This window comes from Lemur catta, chromosome 1, assembly GCF_020740605.2.
Source record: "Lemur catta isolate mLemCat1 chromosome 1, mLemCat1.pri, whole genome shotgun sequence".
Lineage (NCBI taxonomy): Eukaryota > Metazoa > Chordata > Mammalia > Primates > Lemuridae > Lemur > Lemur catta.
In genome coordinates, this window is record NC_059128.1 from 109,557,436 (window position 1) to 109,584,462 (window position 27,027).

General features: G+C 51.7%; 1 protein-coding gene and 1 pseudogene across 1 annotated transcript; one reads left to right on the forward strand and one right to left on the reverse strand.

The window, feature by feature from the left end:
- Positions 1-1,047: 1,047 nt before the first annotated feature.
- Positions 1,048-27,027, reverse strand: LOC123635689. Its single transcript, XM_045548160.1, has 9 exons — positions 26,888-27,027; positions 13,248-13,370; positions 7,476-7,679; positions 6,792-7,034; positions 6,122-6,156; positions 5,445-5,740; positions 4,207-4,365; positions 1,602-1,785; positions 1,048-1,423 (listed from the first exon to the last, which is right to left on the reverse strand). Exons 2-9 carry the CDS (start codon positions 13,344-13,346, stop codon positions 1,411-1,413), a joined length of 1,233 nt encoding a protein of 410 aa, XP_045404116.1. The 5' UTR covers positions 13,347-13,370; positions 26,888-27,027; the 3' UTR covers positions 1,048-1,410.
- On the forward strand, positions 17,948-18,965 carry LOC123634080 (annotated as a pseudogene).

Genomic DNA, 27,027 nt, shown 5'->3' on the forward strand with positions numbered 1-27,027 from the left:
CCCACTTCCTGCTTGCTGGAATGCCATCGTGATGGTAAGAGCTAGTGCAGCCACCTTGGGCCAATGAGAATGGCTCCACACTGAAAATGTCAGAGCAACCAAATTGAAGGAATATGAGTCCCAGACACCCTATGGACTCCATTTTACATCTGTTTTTGCTTGAATTGTTACATGAGAGAGAAATAAACTTCTCTATTTATGCCACTGCTATTTCAGCCTTTGTTACAACATCTGAACCTATATCCTAACAAACACACATACTTTCCCACTAAACCAGCTTCCATCTCAGAATCCTTCTTAACACATAGGGCTGCCCCTATGTCTCATTCTCCATGCATTGTACTTAGCATCTCTCAGAATTTCTATTTTGGAACTAATGTGCTTAGGGAGTGCAGCTTTGGCTACCAGGTCATGTGGTACAGAAAGAGCCTGCATAGTAATGACTGTGACATGTGAACCCCAAGCTAATTGTATTCAGTGGTCTCACAATTAATGTGAGAGACCGTGGATGGGGAGACAAAAGGATGGGCGAATGGAGGTGGAGAGACAGGTGGCTGGTGAGATGAGTGGGTGGGTGAATGGACAGGTTGGTAGGCAGGTAGATGGATGAATCAGTTTCTAGATGGCAGGCAAGTTGATGAACGGCTGAGTGCATGGATGGGTGGAGGGGTAAGTGAGTGGATGGAAGATGGCTGGATGAGGAAAATGGAAGGGGAAGTGGGCAGAGGGGTAGATATATGAGAGGATATATGAGTAGAAAGATGAATAGAAGCACAGATAACTAATGGGTGGATAGATGAATGGAAGGAAGGAGGGAAGAAAGGAAGGAAGGAAAGTAGGTAGGTTGGTTAAGGGATGAATGGATGGATGGGAGGGTGGGTGGGTAAGTGGATGTATGAATGGATGGATGGAAGAAAGAGCAGGTGGTTGGATGGATGGATGAATAGAAAGCTGAGTGGGCAGATAGATGGATGGATGAATAGAAGGGCGAGTGGATGGATGGATAGATGGATGGATGGAAAGGTGGGTGGATAGATGAATGGAAGGAAGGAAGGGTCAAGGGATGAATGGAAGGGTGGGAGGGTGGGTGGCTGAGTGGATGGATGCATAGATGGAAGAGTGGGTGGGTAGTTTGGATGGATGAATGTATGGGGTCAATGAAAGAAAAAAATGGATAACAAATCGGAGGCAAAAACTAAATCTTCTCTCCCTGACATCCCGGGGCCCCAGGAGCAGGTACAGTTCCATCAGCCCCTCAGGGGCCAGCCAGGCGTCAAGTGCTAACTTCCACACTTCCTACTATGAGCCTTTCGGTTGCAGAGACTACCTGCAAGGTGGGTGCTAAGCTCCTGGAGATGGAAGGTAGGAGGCATCCTCCAGCTGCAGGCTCATTAGCAGTATTTACACCAGTCATCTCAAGTCCCTGGGGCACAGAGAGAGCCAATTCTGCATGAGACAGCAGGGGCAGGCCCTGATGGCACCCTTGGGACCTTCCCACTGGCAGAGGGGAGCCCCAGAGAGCAGCCCCCAAACCCCTGCCAGCCACTGCCTCCAGGGAAGCAGGGGCCTGGCAGGACTTTTATTGTGCTGGGGAGACTCACCTTTGTGACATCCAGTCAGGGTCGCCCGGAGGGGTCCTCCCCAGGGCTGGAGGAATCCTCCAAGGGGCACCAGCACAGGGTGTGGGCACACCCGGAACCAGCTTAGCAGGCCCCACCAGTGTTTCATGCCAGGGGGCGAAGAAATAGAGTCTGGCCAGGAGTTCCGTGTACAGCAGGCTCCGCTCTGCAACAAAGGGGACGTCAGTTAAGTCACCTGGGTTGAGTCCCCACGCTCTGCAGGGGCTTCTGGACAGAAGAGAAGACCCAACACCTTGGGTGCTGGCCCCTGCCATCCTCTCCTGCCTCCTCTGCCATTCAGACACCCTCACCCCTACTTCAAGCACCCGGTGGTCTCCAGCCTCAGGGCCTTTGCACACGCTGTTCCCTCTGCCTGGAACACTTTCCCATCTTCCCCCTTTCTCATAGCAACTGTTGACTAAGGAAGGGGGGAATCAAGCTTTTAAAGAATTCCGGTTAGTTTTACTCAGAAGTCTTACTGAGGACTACAAACCGGGACCTGTAGCCCGGGAGCAGCCGTTCAGATGGGTTCAATCACACTGCCCAGGACAGTGTTTCAGCCCAGGTGGTGGAGGTTTAGGACGTGCAAAATCACATCAGACTTCCTCGGAAGTTACATTCCAGCAGCAGCACATCAAGGTTTGGATATAAGAGTGCATCTGATCTTAGATCACAGAAGCATATTCGTTAACCCCGTCAGATGTTATTTTTTGTGTAGAAAAAAGCCAAGGCCACATTCATTTATCTTTTAAGGAATAGAGTGACTCAGCCAAGAGACATGGGGGCCCCCTGCTCTATTGTGTTTTGTCTTCAAAGCATTTTTTCACAGAGCTGCCTCACAGAGTCAGGAACTTCGTGAAATTATGCCGGCAAGCGGCCATGAGCACACATGGCCTCTGACATTTGCTACTTTGTGTCACACAACCAACCCCTCGTCCTCAGCTTAGCCCAAAGGTCGCTTCTTCAAGAAGCACTCTGCAGCCCAACACGCCAATCCCCACCTCGCCCCCAGCTCAGGTTGTATCACAGTTGGGATTTCACATTTTTTGTGTGTGTTTTTACATTTCATTTCATTTTGTTTCATTTCCTTTCAGTTTTGGAGACAGACTCTCGCTCTGTCACCCAGGCTGGAGTGCAATGGCACCATCAGAGCTCACTGCAGCCTCTAACTCCTGGGCTCAAGTGATCCTCCCACCTCAGCCTCCCAAGCAGCTGGGACTACAGGTGCACCACCACATCACGCCCAGCTAATAAGGTCTTTAATTAATCTTTAATTTAATCACATCTTTTGCCATGCAAGGTAACAATCACAGGTTGCAGCAATGGGGAAGTAACACGGTCAGCCCTGTGAGATGCAATCCGTATCTGTGAGTTCTGCATCCCTGGATTCAACCAACCATAGACCAAAATAATTTTTTTTAAAAATTTGAATCTTGATAATGAAATGTTAAAGAATTTTTTAAAAATATAAAAAAATTGCACTTGTACTGAACATGTACAGACTTTTGTCAGGATTCCCTAAACAATACAGTATCACAACTATATACATACTGTTTATATTGTATTAAGCACTTTAAATAATCTAGAGAGATTTAAAGTGTGCAGGAGGATGTGTGTAGGTTATATGCAAATACTACATTATTTATATCAGAGACTTGGGTGTCCCCGGATTTTAGTATCCACAGGAGACCTAGAACTCATCCCCCATGGATACCAAGGTAGGACTATATACCTTTTAGGGGAGCAGTTTTCTGCTTACTACATAGAGATATCGCAATTATTATTCCAAGTTTATAAAGAGGAAAATTGAGGCACAGAGGTTAAGCAACTTGCACAAGTTCACATAGCCAGTAAGAAGAGGGGCTCTGGTCCAAAATGATTCCTGTGGGGCGCGGTGGCTCACACCTGTAATCCCAGCACTCTGGGAGGCCAAGATGGGAGGATCACTAGAGCTCAGGAGTTCGAGACCAGCCTGAGCAGGAGTGAGACTCCCCCCCTCCCCCCGTCTCTACTAAGAACAGAAAAATCAGTAGGGTATCTTGGCAGGCACCTGTAGTGCCAGCTACTCAGGAGGCTGAGGCAGGAGGATCGCTTGAGCCCAGGAGTTTGAGGCTACAGTGAGCTATGATGATGCCACTGCACTCTACCCAGGGCAACAGAGTGAGACCCTGTCTCCAAAATAAAAGTTCCTACAGCCATGTCTTTGCAATGGACTGAATGACAGGAAACCAATTTTCAACCCTAAATTCTGCTGTCATTATTATTATATTTTGAATTTCATCAATACAAATATGTAGGAACTTTGTTTTCTCTCGTTATATAAGTACCTACACAATTTCCTCAATTCTGCTTGAGATATTTCCTGTCTGGCCCTTTCTAGAGAAAGGTGCCGGCCCAGGGTGAGGGGAGGGCGCTGCTCTCCCAGGTTCAATTCAAAATTCCAGAAGTGCTAGAAGAAAACCTACCGGTTTCACCGGGAAAGGGGAGAGGTTTAAGGAAAATCCCCCTCGCAGCACAGGCAGCAGAGTGGGTTTCTAGAGGTCTGTGCAGAGCAACCCCGCCCCCTGGCCAGGCCGTGCAGACTCACGGGTGCCTCGGAGCTCCACGGCCGGGTGGCAGAGCTGGAGGGCTTCACGGACCAGGCTGACCTCAGGACAGTCCAGGTAAGGGGCACACAGGTTGAAATCATCCAGCAGGTCCTCAGTCTCCCCGGAGAGGCCCTGGCAAGAAATCCAGCTCATGCTGCCTGCAGAGCAAAAGGGGGGATAATGAGGGAAGGACACACCCACCTCCAGCTCATCCAGGGGGCAGAAAATCACCTCCCCAATTCATCCAGGGCTCTAGCTCCGCAGTACTGACGTTGGGGCTGGATGATTCTCTGGGATGTGTGTGTGCGGGCGCTGAACTGTGCATCGTGGGATGTAGAGCAGCAAGGCTGGCCTCCACCCACAAGAAGCCAGTAGCACCCCTGCCCCCAAGGGTGACAGTCAAACATGTCTGCAGACATTGCCAAGTGTCCCCGGGGGGCAAAGTCTCCCTTGATTGAGAATCACAGGGATGGATTAGTGGGTGGGTGGATGGATGGATGGAAGGGCGAATAGATGGATGGATAGATGGGTGGTGAACAGACACAAAGATGGATGGATGGATGGATGGATGGATGGATGAACAGACAGGAAGATGGATGGGTGGGTAGATGGATGGATGGATGGACAGATGGGAAGATAGATGAGTGGATGGATAGATGTATGGAAGGACAGATGGATGGATTGATAGTTGGATGGATGGATGGATGGATGGATGGATGGGCTGATGGATGGATGGATGGATGGACTGATGGATAGACGGATGGATGTACAGATGGGAAGATGGATGGGCAGATGGATAGATGTATGGAAGGACAGATGGATGGATGGATGGACTGATAGTTGGATGGATGGATGGACAGGAGGATGGATGGTTGGATGGATAGATGTATGGAAGGATAGATGGACAGAGAGACAGACAGGGTCTCTTGTGCTGAGGCAGGGTTTCTCACCCTCTGCACTCAACATCTGGGGCCAGATCATTCACTGCGGTGGGGTGTCCTGTGCACTGTGGGATGTTGAGCAGCATCCCTGGCCTCCACTCATTAGATTCCAGTAGCCCCTTTCCCCCAGTCGTGACAAGCAAAACTGTCTGCAGACACTGTCAAGTGTCTCCAGGTGCAGAATGGTCTCTTGCGAGAACCTCTGCCTTAAGAGGAGCCCAGGATGTCCACGTTTGCCCGTGTCTCCCTGGGCCTCCTGTGTGGCCCAATGCCCTCTGAGATGGGGCAGCCCTTACCCAGCACCTCCTGCTTCAGCTCCTCCCAGCGGCCCGAGTGGAGCAGGTGACAGGGCAACTCCTCCAGCTTCCACACGTTTGCAACCGTGTCCGAGAACCACAGGGGCTGCGGGGCCACCTGGCAGGGGAGAAGGGAGGCTGCAGCTTGGAAACAAACATGGGCCAGGCCCGACAGTGCTGGAGGGGACAGTGACACAATGGGAGACCAACATACCCTTCGTCCCCCATGGCCAGGGCTGGGGTAGGGGAGGGGATATGGGGAGAAGAGAGTCCAAGGGGGTGGTGTGTGACACTTCCTGGGGAAATAAGGAAGGTTTCCTGAAGGTGGGGGCACTGGAGCTGGGCCTCAGAGGACAAGCAGGAGTCTGTCTGGCAAATGTGTCAGAAAACAGTGGCATTCCAGGGCAAAGGAACAGAATGCCAGGACTGAATTATTAATGTGGCAGGCCGGGTAGAGAAGCACAGTGGGGAATGAGATTGGGGAGGTTTTAGGCGGCAGGTCATGAAGGTGAACATCAGGCTGGAGGTCTAGCTCAAGACAGAGAGCACTGGGGAGGTATAGAAGGTGGTAGAGGAGAGGCATGATCAGGTTGGATTGTCAGAGCATTCCTTGGGAGGATGAACTGTGACAAGAGGTCCCGAAACTGGGAGACCAGAAAGAGGGTCAAACTATGTACTCAGGGGACAGGAGGAGGCTGAGACTGTAGGGGCTCTAGGCACACAGAAGAGGGTCTCTGAGTCACTGGATAGAGGAAAGAAAAGAATCAGGGTCTGGCCCTGCCTCCGGCCTCCCCGGTCCAGCAGGGGAGACAAAGAAAAAGAAAAAATTGAGCTATAACCAAAGAATTAAAAGTGTGATTTCCTAGTTGTGATCATTGTATATGATTATATAAGATTTCAATATCTAGGGAAAGGGTCCATGGGAACTCTCTGTACTCTTCTTGCAACTCTTTGGTTTATCTAAAATTATTTCAAAGTTAAAAGATTTTTAGGATCTCATTGTTGCCCAGGCTGGAGTGCAGTGGTGCAATCACAGCTCACTGCAACTTCGAACTCCTAGGTTCAAGTGATTCTCCTGCCTCAGCCTCCCCAGCAGCTGGGACTACAGGTGTGTGCCACCACATCTGGCTAATTTTTTTTTTTAATTATTTTTTTGTAGAGACGAGGTCTCTCTGTGTTGCCCAGGCTGGTCTTGAACTCCTGGTTTCAAGTGATCCTCCTGCCTCGGCCTCCCAAAGTGCTGGGATTACAGGCGTGAGCCACCGTGCCCGGCCAAGGAGGGCATTTTGAGTGGGAAAGAAGGAAGGACGGAGGGAAGTATGCCACACTGGGTAGCCGTGGCCTTGCCGGCTCTGCAGGGTGGAGGCTGCAGGTGGGAAGCAGGGGTCCCGGGGACTTCACCTCGTGGTCCAAGTTCAGGGGTGTCCCCACAAGCGGCAAGGTGATAAGTTTCTTGGTGCCTTGGCCCCAGGCGCCTGAGAAAAAGTCAGCCAAGATGCTGTGCCTCTTGGCTCCCTCGGGCCCCGACAGGTAGCGCTCGAGGGCCACCTCGGCCAGCTGTCTGCAGAGAGGGGACACAGGCTGATGAACCTGGGAGGCCCATGGAGCTCAGAGGTGGCCACTGGTCTTCCCGGAGGCAGATGAGTTGTTGCCAGGGGCTGGGGCAGCGGAGTGGGGAGTGACTGCTAATGGGGATGGGGTTTTCTCCGGATGTGAGGAAAGTATTTTAGAACTAGACAGAGTGGGTGATGGCCGCACAACATGGCGGGTGTCCTGAATGACACTGAATCGTTCACTTTAAATTGGTGAATGGCATGTTATGTGAATTTCACTTCAATTTCAAAAACAAGTTCATTGTGTAGGAGTCTCTGGTGTGGAAACCCTAGAATTCTGAATACACTGGACTTGAATCTTTGAGAATTGGGAGTGAGGAAGGATCTGGCACAGAGAGGTAGGCGCTCGGTCAGTGAGTTCTCATTCTTGGGGTCCTACCCAGACAGTGTCGCCACCGCCACCGCCACCTGGACCTACCTGTGGCTGACGGCCAGGAGCGTGAAGCCGTGCACGGGCCGCCGGGCCAAGCAGTAGCCCAGATCCCGACGGAGCCGCACCCACAGCAGGGGTGGGAACCGCAGCAGCTCCTTGCTGGGCGGGGTCCAGTCCAGGTGCACGGCCTGTAGGACCTCGTCGTCCAAGGACAAGACATCCTTCAGCTCCGCCTCTGAGAGCCCGTACCTGCAGGGAGGGGGGATGGGGCTTTGGAACACATCTTGTGTCTTCTGTGCTGGGAGGATGTAGAAGCCAAGAGAGGAAGAGACACAGCCACCTGCATGGAGTCCGGCCCCCACCCTAAGGAACAGCACTGAGACGGGGACCAGCGACCCCTGTGGCTGACCCACCAAAGAAGATCCTTCTGATCTTTTCCTCTGTACTCACAGCTACAGAACCAGGAAGCGTCCGCTCCCCAACCTCAGAGGAGTCTGACACAGTCAGCATAAGGAGGGAAGTACAAGATAATGCAAAGAAAATAAAGCAAAAACCAACTGCACCCACCCCACCCTGGCCCACTGGGAAGTTATCTTCTTTTTGTTGTTTTTTGGAGACAAGGTCTTGCTCTGTCATCCAGGTTGGAGTGCAGTGGTGTAATCCTAGCTCCCTGCAACCTTGAACTCTTGGGCTCAAGTGATCCTCCTGCCTCAGCCTCCTGAGTAGCTGGGACTACAGGCACATGCCACCACGCCCAGCTAATTTTTGTATTTTTTGTAGAAATGGGATCTTGCTATGTTGCCCAGGCTGCCTCCAACTCCTGGACTCAAGGGATCCTCCAGCCTTGGCCTCCCAAAATGCTGGGATTATAGGTTTGAATCACCCACTGTGCCTGGCCCACGGAGTGTCTTTAAACAGGATGAGCCATTAAAGTTTCAGTACCAGGACTGGAGTGGCCTTCCTAATACCTGGGAGCATTAGACTGGAAAAACTGCAAGATTTGCTGGAAATTTCATCAGGGGTGCGGAACAATCAAATGGAGTTTATTTCAGAGCAGGGAAGAAGGGGAGGCTGTTTTCTGTTTGCAACACACAGGGCCCGGCTCATCGACAGAGCCCCGGCACTCTTGCTCGAGGGCTACTGGTGGAGTGTTGTCTCTGTAAGAGGTGTGGTGCTGCCGGACCCCTGGGGGACGGGGAGCTGGGCACCTATTTTAGCACATTTGGGCTGCTATGATAAAAGTACTGTTGACTGGGTGGCTTGACTAACGAACATCTATTTCTCACAGTTCTGGAGGCCGGAAGACCAAGGTCAAGGTGCTGGCGGATTCGAGGTCTGGTCAGGGCCCGTTTCATGGTTCATAGATGGCGCCTTCTTCTGTGTCCTCGTGGTGGCAAGAGCAAGGGGGTTCTCGGGGTTCCTTTTATAAGGGCTCGAATCCCAATCATGAGGGGTCCCCCCTCATGACCTAATCACCCTCCAAAGGCTCCTACCTCCTGATATCATCTCCTTGGGGGTGAGGATTTCGGCATAGGAATTTCAGGGGGACACAAACACTCAGTGCACTGCAGACTCCCTGGAGCTTGTCTTCTAGTGCAGGGAGCCAGGCAGGAAAGACACACAAAGCATTGAGTAGTACCAAGTGCAGGAGGATGATCAATGAAGCACCGTGAAAGAGAGGGACAAGGTGAGGGGTGGAGGAGGGATAGGGATCTCGGAGCAGGTAGGCCTCTCTGGGAAGGCGCCATGTGAGCTGGGATTAGATGGGAGGGAACCAGCAGGGGAAGATTTAGGGGCAGGTACTCCAGGCAGGGGGTGGCTAGGTCTGGCAGGCCGTGGTATGGAGGGTGGATACTTTCTAAAAGCAGTGAGCGCTGGGCTCAGCGGCTCATGCCTGTAATCCCAGCACTTAGGAGGCCAAGGCAAGAGGATTGCTTGAGGCCAGGAGTTCAAGACCAACCTGGGCAACATAGTGAGACCTCATCTCTACAAAAACTAAAAAACAAAAAAATTAGCCAGGCATGGTGGTGCGCACCTGTAGTCCCAGCTACTCAGGAGGCCGAGGCAGGAGGATCACTTGAGCCCAGGAGTTGGAGGCTGCAGTGAGCTGTGATGATGCCACTGCACTCCAGTCTGGGGACAGAGCAACCCTGTCTGAAAAAAACAAAAGGGGGGGGGGTAGAAATAGATAATTAGAGGTGACAGACAGACAGGATCTCCCTGGCAGGGTTTCTCGCCCCGTGCACTACCTACACCAGGGTCTGGGTCGTTCTCTGTGGTGGGGCTGTCCTGTGCACTGTCGGGTGTTGAGTGGCTTCCCTGACCTCCACCCACCAGAGACTCCGGGGGCACCCACCCCCCTCAATTGTGACTCCCCAAATGTCTCCAGACTGTCAAGCGTTCCTTGGGCGGCAGAGTCACCCAGAGGTGAGGACTTCTGGCCTACAAGGAACTCAGATCCGCCCCAGGAGTGAGTCTCTCAATCATCCCAGCACACTGACTTCACATGTAAACGTAACGTGCTTTCATGGCACCGGACGTACCGACATCATCCTCCTTACTGTCAGCCTTGGTAAACCACCACCCCTGCCAGCACCCCAGGGTGGGGGTCCTACACCCTGTGAGCCCCCCGGCTTTGCTGATTGCACCAGACACGGGGCCAAGTAGGCCAACTGGTTTCTGTCTCCCCAGATTTTCGAACTGGGACTCAAAGAACAAGCCAGTAAGAGGGTGCCGGGTCCCCAAAATACAAGCTCCTGACACCAACCGAAGCTCAAGGCAAGCTGAAGTTCCAGGGTGGCAAAAGGAAGAACCTAGAAGAGAAGCCAATGTTCAGAGAGGACCCCTGAGGGAGAGAGGATGGGAAAATGCCCTGATTCTCATGACTTTCTGGTTTCCATGACAACTCGCTTCCTCCAAGTAGACTTGACCAGAATGGCCTGATGGGGCCACTCCTCTATTCTGGAACATTCCCCAATCTGTCTTTGGGGTTATTTTGGAGTTTTTGTTGTTGTTGTTTTAGAGACAGGGTCTCACTCCGTTGCCCAGGCTGGAGTGCAGTGGCTTGATCATATGTCACTGTAACCTTGAACTCCTGGGCCCAAGGTATCCCCCCCAACTCGGCTTCTCAAGTAGCGGAGACTACAGGCGTGTGCCGCCATGCCCGGCTAATTTTTTCAGCACATGCAGGCACTCAGAAGTGCTCTCAGATGTCCAGCCTCCACGAGGACAATGGGGGTTCCCTGGGCCTGTAGGGAGGGACTGAACAAGAGCGCTGCGGCCTCTCAACTCTGCAGCAACAGCGGTTTCAGGATGAAGCCCTCAGTGGGTAAGGTGGACACACCCTCGGTCCCCACGTACTGCTCCACATACCCGGCCAGGTGCTGGGGACAGGGAGAGACACAGCCTGTGACAACCCCACATCAGGGCCCAGGGCTCTCTGACCCTGATGAGCTCAGGGGGGTTTCATTCCCCCTGTCCCCAAAGCATATGAGGACAACAGCAGCTGCTGAGGCCTCTGATCTGTGATGGGGACCCCAGAACCCCCAGGTTCCAGCTCTCGATAAAGGACTCGGCCATAGCAGGACAGGCACCGCCAGGCTGTGGTTGAGACAACCACGGAACTGGCATTTTGTGCCTCAGTAGATAAATCCAGGCTGTGTCAGGACAGTTCTGTGTTCATCACATGCTAACTTCACAGGGGGAGACGGGTGGGGGGCTCCTCACACACAGAGCAGGGTCCAGGCCAAGAGGGGACAGAAAGATAGAAAGAGACACCAGGACACAAAGGACAGGCAGAAGACCAGGTACGAGTTGGGGTGAGTGACAGGCGGGGCTTGCAGGGGCCGCCCAGGTACAGGGTGGGCATGGCCTGCAGTGTCAGTGACCTTCCCTCTGCTCACCACCCTGTTGAAGCCAAAGTCTCCTCCAGAATCAAACTTTGTAATTAAAAACCATGTTTCCCGTAAAGTCCCTGAAGGGGCAGGGTGTGCAGCCCCCACACTCTCCTGCCTTTGAAAGTGTCTCCTGGGTGGGGAGCCCTGCGGCCCGAGAGCCCAGAGGCGGGGGGGAGGGGTGCTGTGAAAGGGAGCCCCCCGTTGCTGGGGGAGTGGCAGGGGAGCCCCAGCTCCTGAGGGAGGCTTGGGGCCTATTGGCCCTGCACCCCCCACCCCAAGCCAGCACCACAGACACAGGGCACCTTTCAGTTTCTCCAGAAAGCTCTTGGGCAGACAGTGTTCTAGCCCCTGCTTCACAGATCTTAGCTGCTTCAGTTAAGGACAACAAGGCAGCAGCAGCAATCATAGTTTTCTTTTTTTTTTTTGAGAGACAGGGTCTCATTCTGTCACCCAGGCTGGAGTGCAGAGCTGTGATCATAGCTCACTGCAGCCTTGAATGTCTGGGCTCAAGTGATCCTCCTGCCTCAGCCTCCTGAGAAGCTGGGATTATAGGTGCGTACCACCATGCCCGGCTAATTTTTCTATTTTCTAATTGTATTTTTTTTTCTTTTTGGAGACAGGGTCTTGCTATGTTGCCCAGGCTGGCCTAAAACTCCTAGTCTCAAGCGATTCTCCTGCCTCGGCCTCCCAAAGTGCTGGGATTACAGGCGGAAGCCACCGCGCCCGGCCCTCTGTCTGTCTTTGTCAGAGTCCTAACAACGTGAAGACCGAGCTCTCCTGACGGAACCACCGTGAGGTGCTCAGTGAGGGGTGGGCAGGAGCCTCCCTGTTGCCCGGGACCCCCAAAATGACGCCTTCGAGACCACCTGCCAATTTTTGTGGTAGCCCCATCCCCTGTGTGGAGTGAGGACATGCTTTCTTAGGGCAGCCTTGGCCTCTGTGACCCAGGGAAGGGTGAAGGCCACACAACCACCCCTGCCAAATCTGGGATCTAAATCTCAGCAGTTTAGGGCTTTTGGTAACAGGCGGGAAAGCCACTAAGTTGGAATGGCAAGGGGGACGTGCCCCTGGATACGCTGACATCAGAAACCTCTCCTGCCACCTGTTTTGCCCTGTGGGCTGAGGCAGTAACAAGGGGACAGAAGGGGATGACACTGGAGAAGCCAGGTTTCAAGTCCCTGTGAAGACTTTTGTCTCTAAGCTGGACTTGGACCCGAGCTTGGCCGCACACCCGTTCAGGATACTATTTTGTGCAGCCAAAACTATCTCCAAAGTGCCTGAAGAATGAGGACGATATGTCAGGAGGACACAGGAGTCAGCCTGAAGGGCCACTGGCCAAATCTGGAACAGTCTGGATGTCAAGATCAACAGTGGTAGTAATGGATCATAACCCAGAGTCCATATCCATACACATAACCAAGTAAATGGGGAAAAAGAGAAAGTTCCTCCTTATAGTAGAAAGACAACTGGTAAACGGACAAGGAATAACGGAATTAGAAAACCACCATCACCAGTGATGAACATGACAGGAGCTAGATCTCAGCCCCACTCACCCCTGAGTTGTGCAGTGATTAACCCGCACAACTGTACGTGGCAGGCTTGCCTGTTAAAGGGTCCCGATGGTGAAATGAGCAGACTGTACTCTCCATTTCTTCTGACCTTGGGAGGGGTACCACTCCACCTCCTCCTCCTTACACCACTCTCGTGAGACAGAGAGAACAGGTGAACGGCCACCTTAGAGGGCAGTCAATGTCCCAAGATCCCATGGCTGGTGAACTTCAAGCCAAACCAGGGTCCAGCCTTGGCCCCCTGCCCCGGGCTTGCTGCCTGTCTCTGCAGTTGCTCCCTGGTCACCTCCAGGCAAGGCCAGGCTCACAGGAGTCCACCCGAGCAGACAGCAACGCGTACGGCTCACAGTTACCTTGGCCGGCGCCGACACGGGCCGGAGGAGCGAGGGCCGGGAGCGCTTTTTGCTGTGTTCCAGACTCTTCTCGTGCTCGTTCTTCTGGACGCTGTTCATTTCGCACGGCCCGTTTCCCGTGAACTGCGGACACAAACGCAGACGGTGGTGAACGCTGGAGAGACGAGGCCGGGCCCGCGTGTCTGAGCACACAGAGCTGCTTTCGGCTCGGCCCACGGCCCAAGTGGGCTCTGCGTGCACAGGAGGTGACTCTAGCGAGATGCTCATGTCTACTGGGGAGAGACCTGAGCACCCGAATCCTCACAGACGAACGCTACAAAGCCAGGAGGAGGCCTGAGTAAGGCCTTCATGGAGGAGGGAAGGAGAAGCTGAGCTGGGTCTCCCGGTGCAGGGGCTCACCCAGCCGACCACCGACAGGGCGTCCCACCGCATGCACACCAGCGCCACAGACACGCAAGGCACGCTGGGCAGAGAAACAGGCAGCAGGAGGAAGCAGCTGACGCTCACCAGGTCGCTGGTGGGGCCTTGCAGCCGGGCTTTTAACTGATTTCTATGAATGATGGAACGCCTCCTGGGGGCAATGGCATCGCTCGCTGGGGTGTTGTAGCAGGTCGAGGGCCTCCCTCCCAGGCCCTAGCCATCGACTAAGAGGTCTGGGATGTGCATCCCAAGCAGGGTCTCTACCTATAGGGTGCTGACAATATTTGTGGAGAGTGGTTCTGGAACAATCTATGCAGGATTTGCATCTGTATGAATGCACCAGAAAGCTGGAGCAGGCAGGAGAGGGACAGACAGACGGCAGGTTTCCTGCAGGATGTGGCAGGGCAGGAGAGGCCCTACAATGTTCTGGACCACTGCGATCACCCCCACTGCATTCCCGATTCCCACACCACCACAGGACCTGGACACGAAGACACCACGCAAAGCCCGTGTTGTCAGCCCGAAGCACGGGTGAGATGGACAGGTCGTGGTACACCCGAACAAAACAGCGGGCAGCTATCAGACGCAGCGAGCAGGCTCTGGGTTGCTACCAGGGACAGGTATACCTGGCATATTAAGTGAAAAAGAAAAACAACAAAAACCCCCCTGCAAAACCCAATGGGCAGAATAAACAAGATGGCATTTATTACTTTTATTAATATTTAAAGGTAAGCATTTGTCTGCAGATGCAGGGGAAATTTCTGTAAAGATATATAAGACACTTGCTAGTGCTGATCCCGGAAAAGAATGACTGGGAACTGAGTCAAGGGATGGAAGTCTGCATGTTATATTTGATACCCTTGCTAATGCTTGGTTTTTTTCATGGGCATGCGCTATTTTTATAATAATAATAAAGACCTATTATTTGGCCACACTCAAGACCTGTCCCTTAGGAAATTAAACTTATTTGGGGAATAATGACCCAAAGATTCAAGGCTATTCCCAAAACTGGAGAAACTGGCATCCACATAATAATTCTCCATCAGTATTTGTTTTTGTAGATCCTAAAACAGGGGCAAACATCAATCCCTACAAGGGGCAGCCAGGTGGTGATATGACATGTGCTGAGTGGGAACAGGGACCGGAAGGGGACACCTGCCTCTTGCCAAGCAGGTATCACCCATCTTCTCCCAAGAGTTCACATAGTTCTCAATTTTCAGTTAAACATCCCAATTTGTAGGCCGGGCACGGTGGCTCACGCCTGTAATCCTAGCACTCTGGGAGGCCGAGGCGGGTGGATCGCTGGAGCTCAGGAGTTCGAGACCAGCCTGAGCAAGAGCGAGACCCCGTCTCTACTAAAAATAGAAAGAAATTATATGGACAGCTAAAAATATATATAGAAAAAAAAAATTAGCCGGGCATGGTGGCACATGCCTGTAGTCCCAGCTACTCGGGAGGCTGAGGCAGGAGGATCGCTTGAGCCCAGGAGTTTGAGGTTGCTGTGAGCTAGGCTGACGCCACGGCACTCATTCTAGCCCGGGCAACAGAGTAAGACTCTGTCTCAAAAAAAAAAAAAAAAAAAACCATCCCAATTTGTGAATGCTTGAGCCAGATAGACTCCAGAAACCACCTAGACCAGGGGTTGGCAAATTAACCACATATTAGGGCCTGTTTTTGGAAGTAAAGTTTTACTGGTACTCAGCCATACCCATTTGTTTTGTCAATAAAGTTGTATTGGTACTCAGCCACACCCATTCATTTTGTTAATAAAGTTTTATTGGCACATAGCCACACCAATTTGTTGACATATGGGTATATTTCATGGCTGCTTATGAGCTACTAGTCTTTGCAACAGATATCAATTGGCGTGCAAAGCCTGAGCGATTTACTATCTGGCCCTTTATAGGAAAAGTTTGAGTTTTTAGGACTTTAGGGACTTTACAGGAACAGTCGAGTTTAGTTAGGACAATGCCAAATTTCACCTTTGGTTTCTTCTTCCTGCAGTTTTAACAGATGCCCCCAAACTAACATAAAACATTGTGAAGGTATAACCTCAGTTACAACAAATGGTGTAGTGGGTGTTTTTAATAATTTTAAAAAGTTGATACAATCTTCCTAAATGTATAAGTTAGCTCTAATCACCCAGTTTACACTAAAAATATTTGCTGAATTGGTAACAAATGCCATTTAAAGAAACTATGTTGGCAGGCAGTTTTCTGAGAGAAATACGTTTTCTAGGGTGATTTTAAAAGGACCAACTTCTTAACTTCGTAAATGCCGGCCTTTTCCACCAGGGGGCGCTGTGGTCACAGCATCAGAGGACAAGGGGCTCAGCACTTGCAGAATGATCACTGAGATGAAAACTCGGAGCTAAGGCCGCCCTTGCTGCAGGGCTCCACAGAGCTGGGGCGAGTAGTGCAGGCTGCTGGTTCGATCAGTTAGCAAGTGTCCACTGTGCACGGCCCCCACACCCTAGCAGATGGGGCTCCCCACCCACTACCCCCAAAGTGGGGGTCTCAGAACCAGCTTCTTCAGCGCAGCCGTCTTGGGACCTTAGAGCCCCAGGCTCACCCTGGCCAGGTGCTTCCCTGAGGAATCTTCTAACCATGCTAGTGGGAGACATCCTCATGGCCACCTCGTAGGTAAGGAAGCTGAGGCACAGGAAGCAACCTGCCAGGCTCCCGAAACCAGGAGTGGCGCAGGCCATGAGGGCTGGACTGTCCTCGCCCCATCCCTCTGCACCATCAGCGATGGCTTGGGGAGGCCAGCCGGGCACACCATGTGCACCCATCTCCTTGCGGGTACCGGGTGTTAGGGAGAAGAGCTGCAGACACTGAGTCAGAGCTGAGCGCCGAGGCCCAGATCCGAGAAGATGAGACCCGAAGATGAGCCAGCGAGCGTGCGAGGCGGGAGGATGCGGCCTCATGGCGCGGGTGACAGCACTCGGGCCAAGCTGCTGGGGACTCGGAGGCTGAACAGCTGCCACCTGGGGCTGCACCAACACCACCAGGAGTGAGGCAGGAGGGAGGCAATGAGACCCCTCTGCTCCGCGTGGCCACGTGGCCCTGGGAGCCAAAGTTAGGAGGGATCCGACATGCAGCAAGGCAGTAGTGACGCCAGGATTCCCGAGGGATGAGGGAGAAAAAACCAAATGGAGACTCTGAACCTCAGAGACACACGTGTGGCAGACAGTGGACTCGCGGGAGAAGGCTGGGCTTGAGGGAGGGGCCCAGGGCAGACGCCTGTGGAAGAGGTCAGTCCCTGTCACGAGGGGTTCCACATAAGGGCTCTGTCCAACCTGCCATCAGGTACTCCCTGAGGCCTCCTGCAGGCCCAGCAGTGCGCTAGCTCTGGGGACACGGCGGCGGGGGTGTGGCCTCTGCTCTGCTGAAGCAGACATTTGGGAAGGAGGAGACAAGTCATGGAGCCTCTGGACTCTCCGCCTGCTTTTCCTGCATAAACACTGCTGCCCCTTCTGGAACGCTGAGCATGTGCCATATGCCGTAGGAAACACCTGAAGGACAGCAGCTCCCCGGGTCACCACCCGACTGAGAGGGATGACCACTCCTGTGTAAGAAAGAGGGAAATGAGGCCCGGGGGTGACACACCTGGCTCAACCGTCCAGCCTGAAGCATCAAGGCTGCGGCCCAGGTGGGAGGGAAGGTCAGTTACAGCTCCCTTGATGACAACCCGGACTTGACGTCAGCCCCACAGATGAGCACACGGTTTCCCTGATTTGGAGCTAGGCAGTATCTCCAGATGCCATCCCTGCTTACGGATGGTGCTGTATGTCCTAGAGACGCTAACCCACAGGGACAAGCCCCAGCCACTGGCCTGGCCAGTCTGGAAGAGACTTTGGGCAGAAACGAGGGAAGGAAGGATTGCTGGGGACAGGAAAGCCCAAGAAAAAGCCCCGGAAACCTGCAGGGCTCCACACTCAGCCCCCTGTCGCAGTGCAAGTTCCTCCCTTCAAGACCCACTTCTCCCAGCCCTACCTGCCCCACTGCGTCTTCGTTCAGAGGCAGGACTCAGGCGAGGAGGTGGTGACAGGTGAAGTGGGGGGCAGGGGGGGCAGCGAGCTCGAGTGAGCGAGGGGGAGTGAGAGCGAGTGAGCGAGTGCCGGGAGGAGGCGGCCAGACCCAGACTGAGCGAGCACCCCATGCATGTGCGCCCACCCGGGTGTGTGGGGTGAGGGGAAGCCACCTGCCCGCCCCCTTCGCCTTCCCTTCTCTCCCCATCCCTGCTCCACCCGCCCCCCACCACCGCAGAGGAGCAGCACCATGTGGGCACCGGGGGCCAAAGTCAGTAAAAAGGAGCTCAACTCCAACCACGACTGGCGACTGGCCGACGAGACCTCAGAAAAAGAGCAGCAGGAAGCAACTGAACATATTGATGAAGTACAAAATTAAACAGACAGACTTAATGAACAAGCCAGTGAGGCAATTTTGAAAGCAGAACAGAAATATAACAAACTCCACCAACCAGTTTTTCAGAAGAGGTCAGAACTGATCCCCCAAATCCCAAATTTTGGGGTAACAATATTCGTCAACCATCCACAAGTGTCCGCACTGCCTGGGGAGGAGGACGAAGAGGTACTGCATTATTTGACCAGAGTTGAAGTGACAGAATTTGAAGATATTAAATCAGGTTACAGAATAGATTTTTACTTTGATGAAAATCCTTACTTCGAAAATAAAGTTCCGTCCAAAGAATTTCATCTGAATGAGAGTGGTGATCTGTCTTCAAAATCCACTGAAATCAAATGGAAATCTGGAAAGGACTTAACGAAACGTTGCAGTCAAACACAGAATAAAGCCAGCAGGAAGAGGCAGCATGAGGAACCAGAGAGCTTCTTTACCTGGTTTACTGACCATTCTGATGCAGGTGCAGATGAATTAGGAGAGGTCATCAAAGAGGATATTTGGCCAAATCCATTACAGTACTACCTGGTTCCCGATATGGATGATGAAGAGGGGGAAGGAGAAGAAGATGACAATGACGATGAGGAAGGAGAAGGTTTGGAAGATATTGATGAAGAAGGGGATGAGGATGAAGGTAAAGAAGATGAAGACGATGATGAAGCGGAGGAAGGAGAGGAGGATGAAGGAGAAGATGACTAACAGGACACTGATGGATTCCAACCTTTTTTTGAATTTTCTCCAGTCCCTGGGAGCAAGTTGCAGTCTTTTTCTTTTTCTTTCTTTTTTTTTTTTTTTCCCTCTTGTGCTCAGTGGCCCTGTTCTTGAGGCCCTCTTTTCTCTACACCATGGTTCTCAACTTATTTTGGGGGGAAATACCTTGCAGAATACAACAGAAAAAGAATCTCTACCCCTTTCTGTTCCAAATCCACTTTTATGCCTTCCTGGCTCAAAAACTGTATGGATCAACACCATCGAGCTCTGTGGGAAAAAAGAAAAACCTGCTCCCTTCGCTCTGCTGGAAGCTGGAGGGTGCTAGGCCCCTGTGCATAGAATTCTAGCTTTTTTCCTCCTTTCTCTGTATATTGGGCTCAGAGAATACACTGTGTCTCTGTGTGAATATGGACAGTTAGCATTTACCAACATGTATGTGTCTACTTTCTCTTGTTTAAAAAAAGAAAAAAAAACTTTAAAAAATGGGTTATAGAAGGTCAGCAAAGGGTGGGTTTGAGATGTTTGGGTGGGTTAAGTGGGCATTTTGACAACATGGCTTCTCCTTTGGCATGTTTAATTGTGATGTTTAACGGACATCCTTGCAGTTTAAGATGACAATTTTAAAATAAATTCTCTCCTAATGATGACTTGAGCCCTGCCACTCGATGGGAGAATCAGCAGAACCTGTAGGATCTTACTTGGAATTGACATTCTCTAATGTAATTTTGTTCCTGTTTATTTTTAAATTTTCTTTTTGTTTCACTGGAAAGGAAAGATGATGCTCAGTTTTAAACATTAAAAGTGTACAAGTTGCTTTGTTACAATAAAACTAAATGTGTACACAAAGGATTTGATGCTTTTCTCTCAGAATAGATGTACTTTCTATGATCTTCCAGGTTTGACTTGTAGAGCATCATTGTCAAACTTTGTCACCCTAACTTCGTATTTTTCGATACGCACTTTGCAGGATGACCTCAGGGCTGTGTGGACTGAGTAAAGGGATTTGAATCAATGTATGAAATGTGTCCATGGCTAGGCAACGTGGATACAATCACATTGGTTTCTGAAAACATATTATTTGGGTTACCAGATTGCTCAAAACTTGGTTCTGAATACGTTGTGCCCTTGATTTTTATCTCCAACTGACAGTTTTTAAAATGGGCCTTTTAGCTGGATATAAAATAGTGCCTGCCACCACCATCAGACAGAGCTGGTGCTCTAATGCCAAGTTATGCATGGGGCAGTTACTGGCATGTCTTCACTGGCCCTGTAAAATGTGGTCAAGAAGATGGGCTGTCAGGGTAAGAAGGCCATGCTGGTGGTTAGGAGTCACTTTGTAAGTCCCAGCTCTCTCCAGCATAAAGCTCTCTGACTGAGAATCTGGGTGGTTTGATGCACCCTGTCTGCTCAATGCCATTGTGCAGAGAAGCTCCCTAATGCATAAGCTTTTTAATGCTGTAAAATATAGTAGCTGAAATTAAATGCCACTTTTCAAGAGGTGAATTAATGGACAGCCTGGTCAAATTCAAAGCTTTTTGATGTACAAAACTTTATAAATGGAACTATTCCATCAATAGGCAAAGTGTAACAAAAACCTGTCTAGATGAACAGTATGTAATTTCTGCACAGGTCTCTGTTTAGTAAATACATCACTGTATACCATTCAGGAATCTTGCTCCAATAAAGGAACATAAAGATTTAAAAAAAAAAAAAAAAGACTCACACTCAAGGCCCAGATCGTCATCAAGGACAAAGAGGAACAAGAAAAAGGAAACAGAACACTGGCAAGCTAGGAACGGAAGGAAGCTTCCTCAACCTGATAAAGGGGAGACAAGGGGTAAGGAACAAAGGGAAGGGACTTCCAGGCCCAGGGACCTGCTGGCCCGGGGTCACCAAGACCCAAGGGAAACAATCTGATCAGGAGCTTAAAGCAACAAGAGGACCAAAGGGGACCCAGGTTGGAGGGCAGGAACTGGCCAGCACAACTGAAGGTGGCTGTTAAAAGTACGTCCCTGTCAACTTTCTATGCAAGAATGTATGTCACGGTGCAAGAGGCAGCGGTGCCGGGGCCCTGCAGAGTGCATGGCCCAGCTTTCAATATTCCCACCCCACGGGTGCAGCATGGGATGAGTCATCCGCTGGCAGCTCCTCCCCACCGTGCTGCCACACACTGCCACACAGGTGAACCTTGAGGACATCCTGCTACGTGAGATATGCCAGTCACAAAAGGACAAATACTGTGTGATTCCATTTCTAACAGGTCCCCAGAGTTGTTAAATTCAGGGAGACAGAAAGCAGAATGGGGGTGTGGGCCTGGGAGGAGGCAGGAGGGGGAGTGAGCGTGCAACGGGGACAGAGTTTCAGTCTGACCTGACGAGATGAAGAGCTCTGGAGATGGGATGGCTGTGATGGTACACTCACAACAACGTTAATGTGCTTAATGCCACCAAACTGTACACTCAAACATGGTTAAACGGGTAAATTTTGTGTATATTTCACTAGAGTAAAAAAAAAAATTAACGCCAAAAAACAAAACAGAAACAAAAACACCACTGATCAGAATTTTATAGGATTTCATGAATTCAGACAAGAAAATCTGAATATCTTCAGTGTCCGACACTGGATGATGCCACAGAAACCCACAAAGAAGTGTGACCTGAGTCCCCTTACCTGCTATGTGTGCAGTATCTCCAGGAACAACCTGCAGATTTCCGGGTGGTCCAGTTGGGTCTTGATCTTATTCATGTAGCTGATGGCCGGGCGCACTGCTGCCCGCAGCTGCAGACCTATCGCCGTAACAGACATGGCTGCCGGGCCGCACCGAGGCCGTGCTGCAGTCAGTGTGTCGGGCACCGTCATCCGGGTGGGTGTCATGAGTCAGCTCAGGCTGCCATAATAAAGTCCCCCAAACTGGGTGGCTCACACAACAGAAATTAATTTTTCTCACAGTTCTGGAGGCCGAGAGTCCAAGATCAAAGTGCTGGCAGGTTTGGGGTCCTCTGAGGCCTCTCTCCTTGGCTTGCAGATGGCCACCTTCTCGCCGTGTCCTCCCACGGTCGTCTCTCTGTGCATGAGCGTCTCTGGTGTGTGTCCCAACCTCCTCTTCTGGAAAGGACTCTACTCGGATGGGATTAGGGCCCACCCTGATGGCCTCATTTCACCTTGATGACCTCTTCAAAGACCCTGTCCAAACAGTCACATTCCCGGGGTACTGGGGGTTAGGGCTGCAACATAGGTACTTTGGCAGGAGATGTATTAATAATTCTGCCCAGAACAGTAGCTACAGAGACAAATCCAGAAAGCTTGAGCCCAGGCAAGCAGAGACACACAAGATGCAGAGCAGCCGCAACGCTAAACACCATTTCTCTTCCACGGGGGATTTGTTCTAGGAGACCCTGAGGATGCTCTTGCAGTTCCATCTGCTCAAGCTCAAGTGGTCTGCGTTTGTGTTCCTTCGTGGTGCACAGGTTTGGCGGTGGAATGAGCTGGCTGAGAGGGTGGGAGGGAAGGCTGTGGGCCCACTGGGAGCCCCCCTCCACTCTGAGGAGGTGTCTTCAGGCCCCTAAAGGTCCCCTAAGATGCCCTGAAGTGAGCCCCTGCGACAAAATGGAGAACCACCCTCTAGACCAGGGCTTGCCAAAAAGGGATGCACGGTGATAGTACAATCGCTGTGGAAATTCTGGCAGTTGCCTCAACAAGTTTAACACAGAACTACCATCGGATCCAACAGATCTGCGCTGAGGTGTACAACCAACAGGATGAAAACAGGTGCTCAGACAAATCCTTCTACATGAATCTTCACAGCAGCACTGCTCACAGCAGCCAACAAGGTAGGAAGAACCCAGTCATCCACCAGTAGATGGAAAGAAACAGAATGTGGTCCATCCACACAGTGGAATATCACTCAGCCACAAAGAGGAATGGAGCTCTGACACCTGCTACACCGTGGATCAACCCCAAAAACACGGTGCTGAGTTGAGAAAAGCCAGACACAAAAGGCCACGCAGTGTGGTTCCCACTGATATGAAACGTCCAGAACAGACAAATCCACACAGACAGGAAACAGACTGGTGGTTGCCAGGGACTGGGGTGAAGGGAGAATTAGGAGATACCAGACTTGATCTTGGGGTGATGGAAATGTTCTGGAATTAGGGATGATATTTGCACAATGTTATGCATATACTAAAAACCACTCAAATTATGATGTTGAATTTTATGTTATGCAGCTATTATCATAATCTTTAAAAAAAACTTTTAAATGTAATCTTTTGAAAACTGTAAAAATCACCAACCATACAAAGCCAAGGTGGCTTTAGTCCAAGCGCCACAATTTGCCCACCCTGCTCTAAACATTCTGGAACAAGCCTGGTCCTGCCTTTCTCTGCCCACACGCCCTCCCTCCCATGCTGCTGCGTGGCCACATCCTGGCAGAGTGAGAAACACCTCCCACGCCATGACAAGCCACCCCGGGTGGCCGATGCCTCCACCTGAGCGTCCACACACAGCCCCCACCTGGATATTTAAAAGAGGCCTCCAGTGGCACCTGTCACACAAGGAGCAGCCCCCAACTGCCTCCCAGGCCTCAATCACCTCAGCAGGGGCCACCACCTGCACCCAGGGAATCAGGCATCCTGGAATCACCCCAGACTCTCAACTTCTCACTGACTCCCTCGCCCGCTGCCCCTCATCACTGCCCAGATCACCCAGCACCCCTCCCTGGTCTCCCAGGGGTTTCCTGATACCTCAGAGCATTCCCAGCACAGCAGTAGAGTGGCCTTCCAGAACCCTCCACCGGCCCCCATGTCCCTGGCTCTCTCTCCCTACTTTCTCTCCTTCATTTCCCAGCCCCACTGGCCTTCTGGCTGTTCCCTGTGCACACCCACCTGCTCCCACCCCAGGCCTCCACACCCCGCCAGGAGTAGCCCCCTAAGCACTCCAGACCCAGCCCCGGCCTAGGGCACCTCTGCACGCCCTCCCCTGGCCTGCCCCGTCCTCTCTCTGCCCCGACGCTGCTCTGTGGGCCACGGCACTGAAGCCCCTCGCACAGTCGGCATCCGCACATCTGGCTCCCATTTGAGTCCCCACCTCTGCCGTGCAGGCACCCCAAGAGCTGGTGCTCTGAATAAACCCAGGGCCTACCTTGGAAGAAGGGGTCATCCACCGCCTGCTCCATGAGCAAATAAGACACAAACACAAGAACTGACTTGTCGGGAACTGGCTGGGGCTCCCCCAGAGAGTAGTAAGGTGTGGGGGGTCTCACTTTGCATGTACGGCGGCCACTTGTGTTATGAGCTGCACCTTAAAGGCTTCTCTCTGTCTCTGTGCAAGCCGGCTCTTGTCTCCCGGGAGACAGGGTCTGCCCTGAGAGGACCTGGGAGCCGAGAGTCGCTACTTTCCCACTGACATCCAATTTCTGGGTCTGGCTGTGCTGCTGCCTCAGCAATGTTCTGGAAGGTAGATACGGTCAAGAACAAGACAAGACTTCATCTTAAGGACTCAATGATTTTTACTTCTCTTCCTACTTATTTTGCTATTTTGAAATATATTAATATAACCCAGGGTGGTGTAAGAATGACATGGGGTTGGGAGTGGGGGGCTCTCTGCAGAGGGGACATTATGACTGAGGCCCAAACTACCAGACCCAGAATGATGGTGACCCAGGAGGATGAGGTCCCAGCAGGAGGATGGTCTTTCTTCCAAGCTCCCCAGGTCCATGCTGGCCACACATGCCGTGATGTGTCTGTCTTCCCCTTTATAACTACATTCTCAAGTGAGGGGATTCCACCCCCCAGGGACACCTGGCAATACTGGGAGATATTAAAATATTAAAATACTGTCACATCTGGGAGAGGGGTGTGCTACTGGCATCTGGTGGCTAGAGCCAGGGACGCTGCTGGACACCCTACGGTGCACAGGACGGCCCCCACCAGAAAGAACGTCCCAGCTCCCGAATGGCAACAGTGCTGAGGTTGAGACCCTCCGCACCAAAGGACGCACAAGGGCTGCGACTCTCTTATTTACCTTCCTCAGCACCGGACAGCCACCCCTTCTTTGTCTGTAGTTGGCGGGCTTCAGGGTGAAATGAAAAATGGAAAAAACGAAAAGGCTCCCCTTTAAAACAGCGAAGCTAGAAAGACCAATAGAAAAAGAGCATTACCAGGGCATTTGTGGGTGAGGAGCCCCGTGAGGTTTTCAGGCTGCTGTGGCCTCTAAAAGGACTCCAGGAAGCCGAAAGGCCACCTAGTGTCTCCTGTGTGCCTGTCCAGCAGCCAAACGAACCCCAGCCCAGACTGCTGGGAAGCAGGGCCCTGAGTACCCACTGAAACTGAATGGCCTTGCGGGGCCCGAAGGGAACCAAGCTCCCCAGCTGTGGGAGGAGGCCCTAGAAGTGGCTGCTTCTGGGCCGTAGCAAAACTACGAAGCCCTGTTGAGTAGCTATTAAGTGGAAGTTCTTGTCAATCTTTTCTCCAAGTCGCTGTCACCCAAGCCACCTATGGGGAGACAAGACTGCCAGCGGTCCACTCTGCTGGGAACAGCAGGGACGCCGCAGCTATTTAAAGGAAGTACCAACTCTGAGTCCAACCACAGTATGGCTCCTGTCAAGCTCCAGCCCTGACAGCCGAGCTACTCCCACGGTCAGGGACTGCTGAAAGGCAATTTCCACATGCAGAGGCACAATTTACACCTTCTGACTCCGGAGCTTGCTCAGGGAGTGACTGGTAACAACGCCAGCATCTACACAGCACTCACACGGTGCTGAGACCCTACAAAGCGCTCTCGCAGATGCTGCTGCAGCAAACGAGCTCGCAGCCATGACTGCTCCAGAGATTAATCTTGCCGAAGCTTTTATGGTCTGGAGGCGCAGACCCTACATCTGGACCCTGGGGCTTCATTTGCAAGTGGGAAATGGAACCTCTTTGGGATTCCGCGGCCACACGCTTCCAAGTTCCCTTTTAAAACTGAGACGGCTTTAATGAGGCAACATGCTGACGGCAGAGCTCGCCTTACACAGAGAAAAAGCAGCATTAACGCACAAGCCACTCTCAGGGAGGGACCCATCACTGTCACGTTACCTTTCGCTGTTCTCCTTCCAAATCCTGGCTGCCTAATTGATCTGACACTCTGCAATCTCCCTTGTCAAAGGAGAGACCTACCAAGTGCTTCCAGCCATAGATTTTTACATCCCTACTCAAACTGTCAGGGTGGGACTGGAGGAGGTTGAGAGAGCTGGTTCCCTTATACCGATGGTCTGTAACAGGGGCAATTTTGCTCCTAGGAGACACCTGGCAGTGTCTGGAGATGTTTTTGGCTGTCACAATTGGGTGACGGGCAGTGGGGCAGAGGCCAGGGATGCTGCTAAACATCCCACAATGCACCGGGCAGCCTCCAACAGCAAAGAAGTGTGCCCAAAATGGCAACAGTGCTGAGGAGGAGAAAAAGACAATGGTCATCTTATAAAAGTAAAGCTCAAATAATCTGTTTTTGTCTCAGAGGTTCCAGTGAGCATAAGCAAGAGACTGCAGAAACAGACCAGGTAGCAACCTATCACCCGAGAAAGAAAGAACCAAAGCCACAAGCCTTAGCCGAGCCAAGGGCCCTGTCAACAATTAAATGAAGCACAGAAAGTAAACAGTAAAAATGGCCACTCACACATGCATTTCAACCACTTTATTACCTCGCTGGCGGTACTGAGAGCTATCAGATGCAGACTAGCACGTGCCCTAGCACATGCCCAAGTACGAGGGCAGTCATGCCTGGTCCGCTCCCCAGGGAAGCCTCAAGCCAAGACCTCAGCAACTGTTGATGTGGTTATTTTGACTTATCATAAAATTCTGTGTCAGAAGGATGCCTCCCTGACATCCACTCTCGATTTAAACCTTCCAAACAGATCAATTGTGGGGGCAGAGGCTGCCTGTGTTGGTGTTTCTATCTACTTTGATTTGTGCTAGAAGCAATTAGCATGTCTAGGAAAAGAATAGATCGTAAGTGGCTTTCCAGCAATGACACGAAGGAGACACGTGGCCCGACCTGAGTAGTGGGGTGTGCTGTGTTAAGGCCGAGATCACCTGAACCACTGCAGCAGCATACCTGGCTTGTCAGAGGCGACTGTATGTTTAACTTGCCGTTCTTGGGAATGTCTATTCTGTATCCGAGGGGAAGGAAAGCGTTGAATCCAACAATGAGGTCAGGGTGCTCGTGAAAGAGCTGTGAGACATGTCTGATGACTC

Coding starts and splice junctions, on each gene's coding strand:
- LOC123635689 (XM_045548160.1), bottom strand. CDS start 13,346: ATGAACAGCGTCCAGAAGAACGAGCACGAGAAGAGTCTGGAACACAGC. Junction 4,366..5,444: donor GCTGAAGCAGGAGGTGCTGG/GTAAGGGCTGCC, acceptor TTTGCTCTGCAG/GCAGCATGAGCTGGATTTCT. Junction 1,786..4,206: donor CGTGGAGCTCCGAGGCACCC/GTGAGTCTGCAC, acceptor CCTTTGTTGCAG/AGCGGAGCCTGCTGTACACG.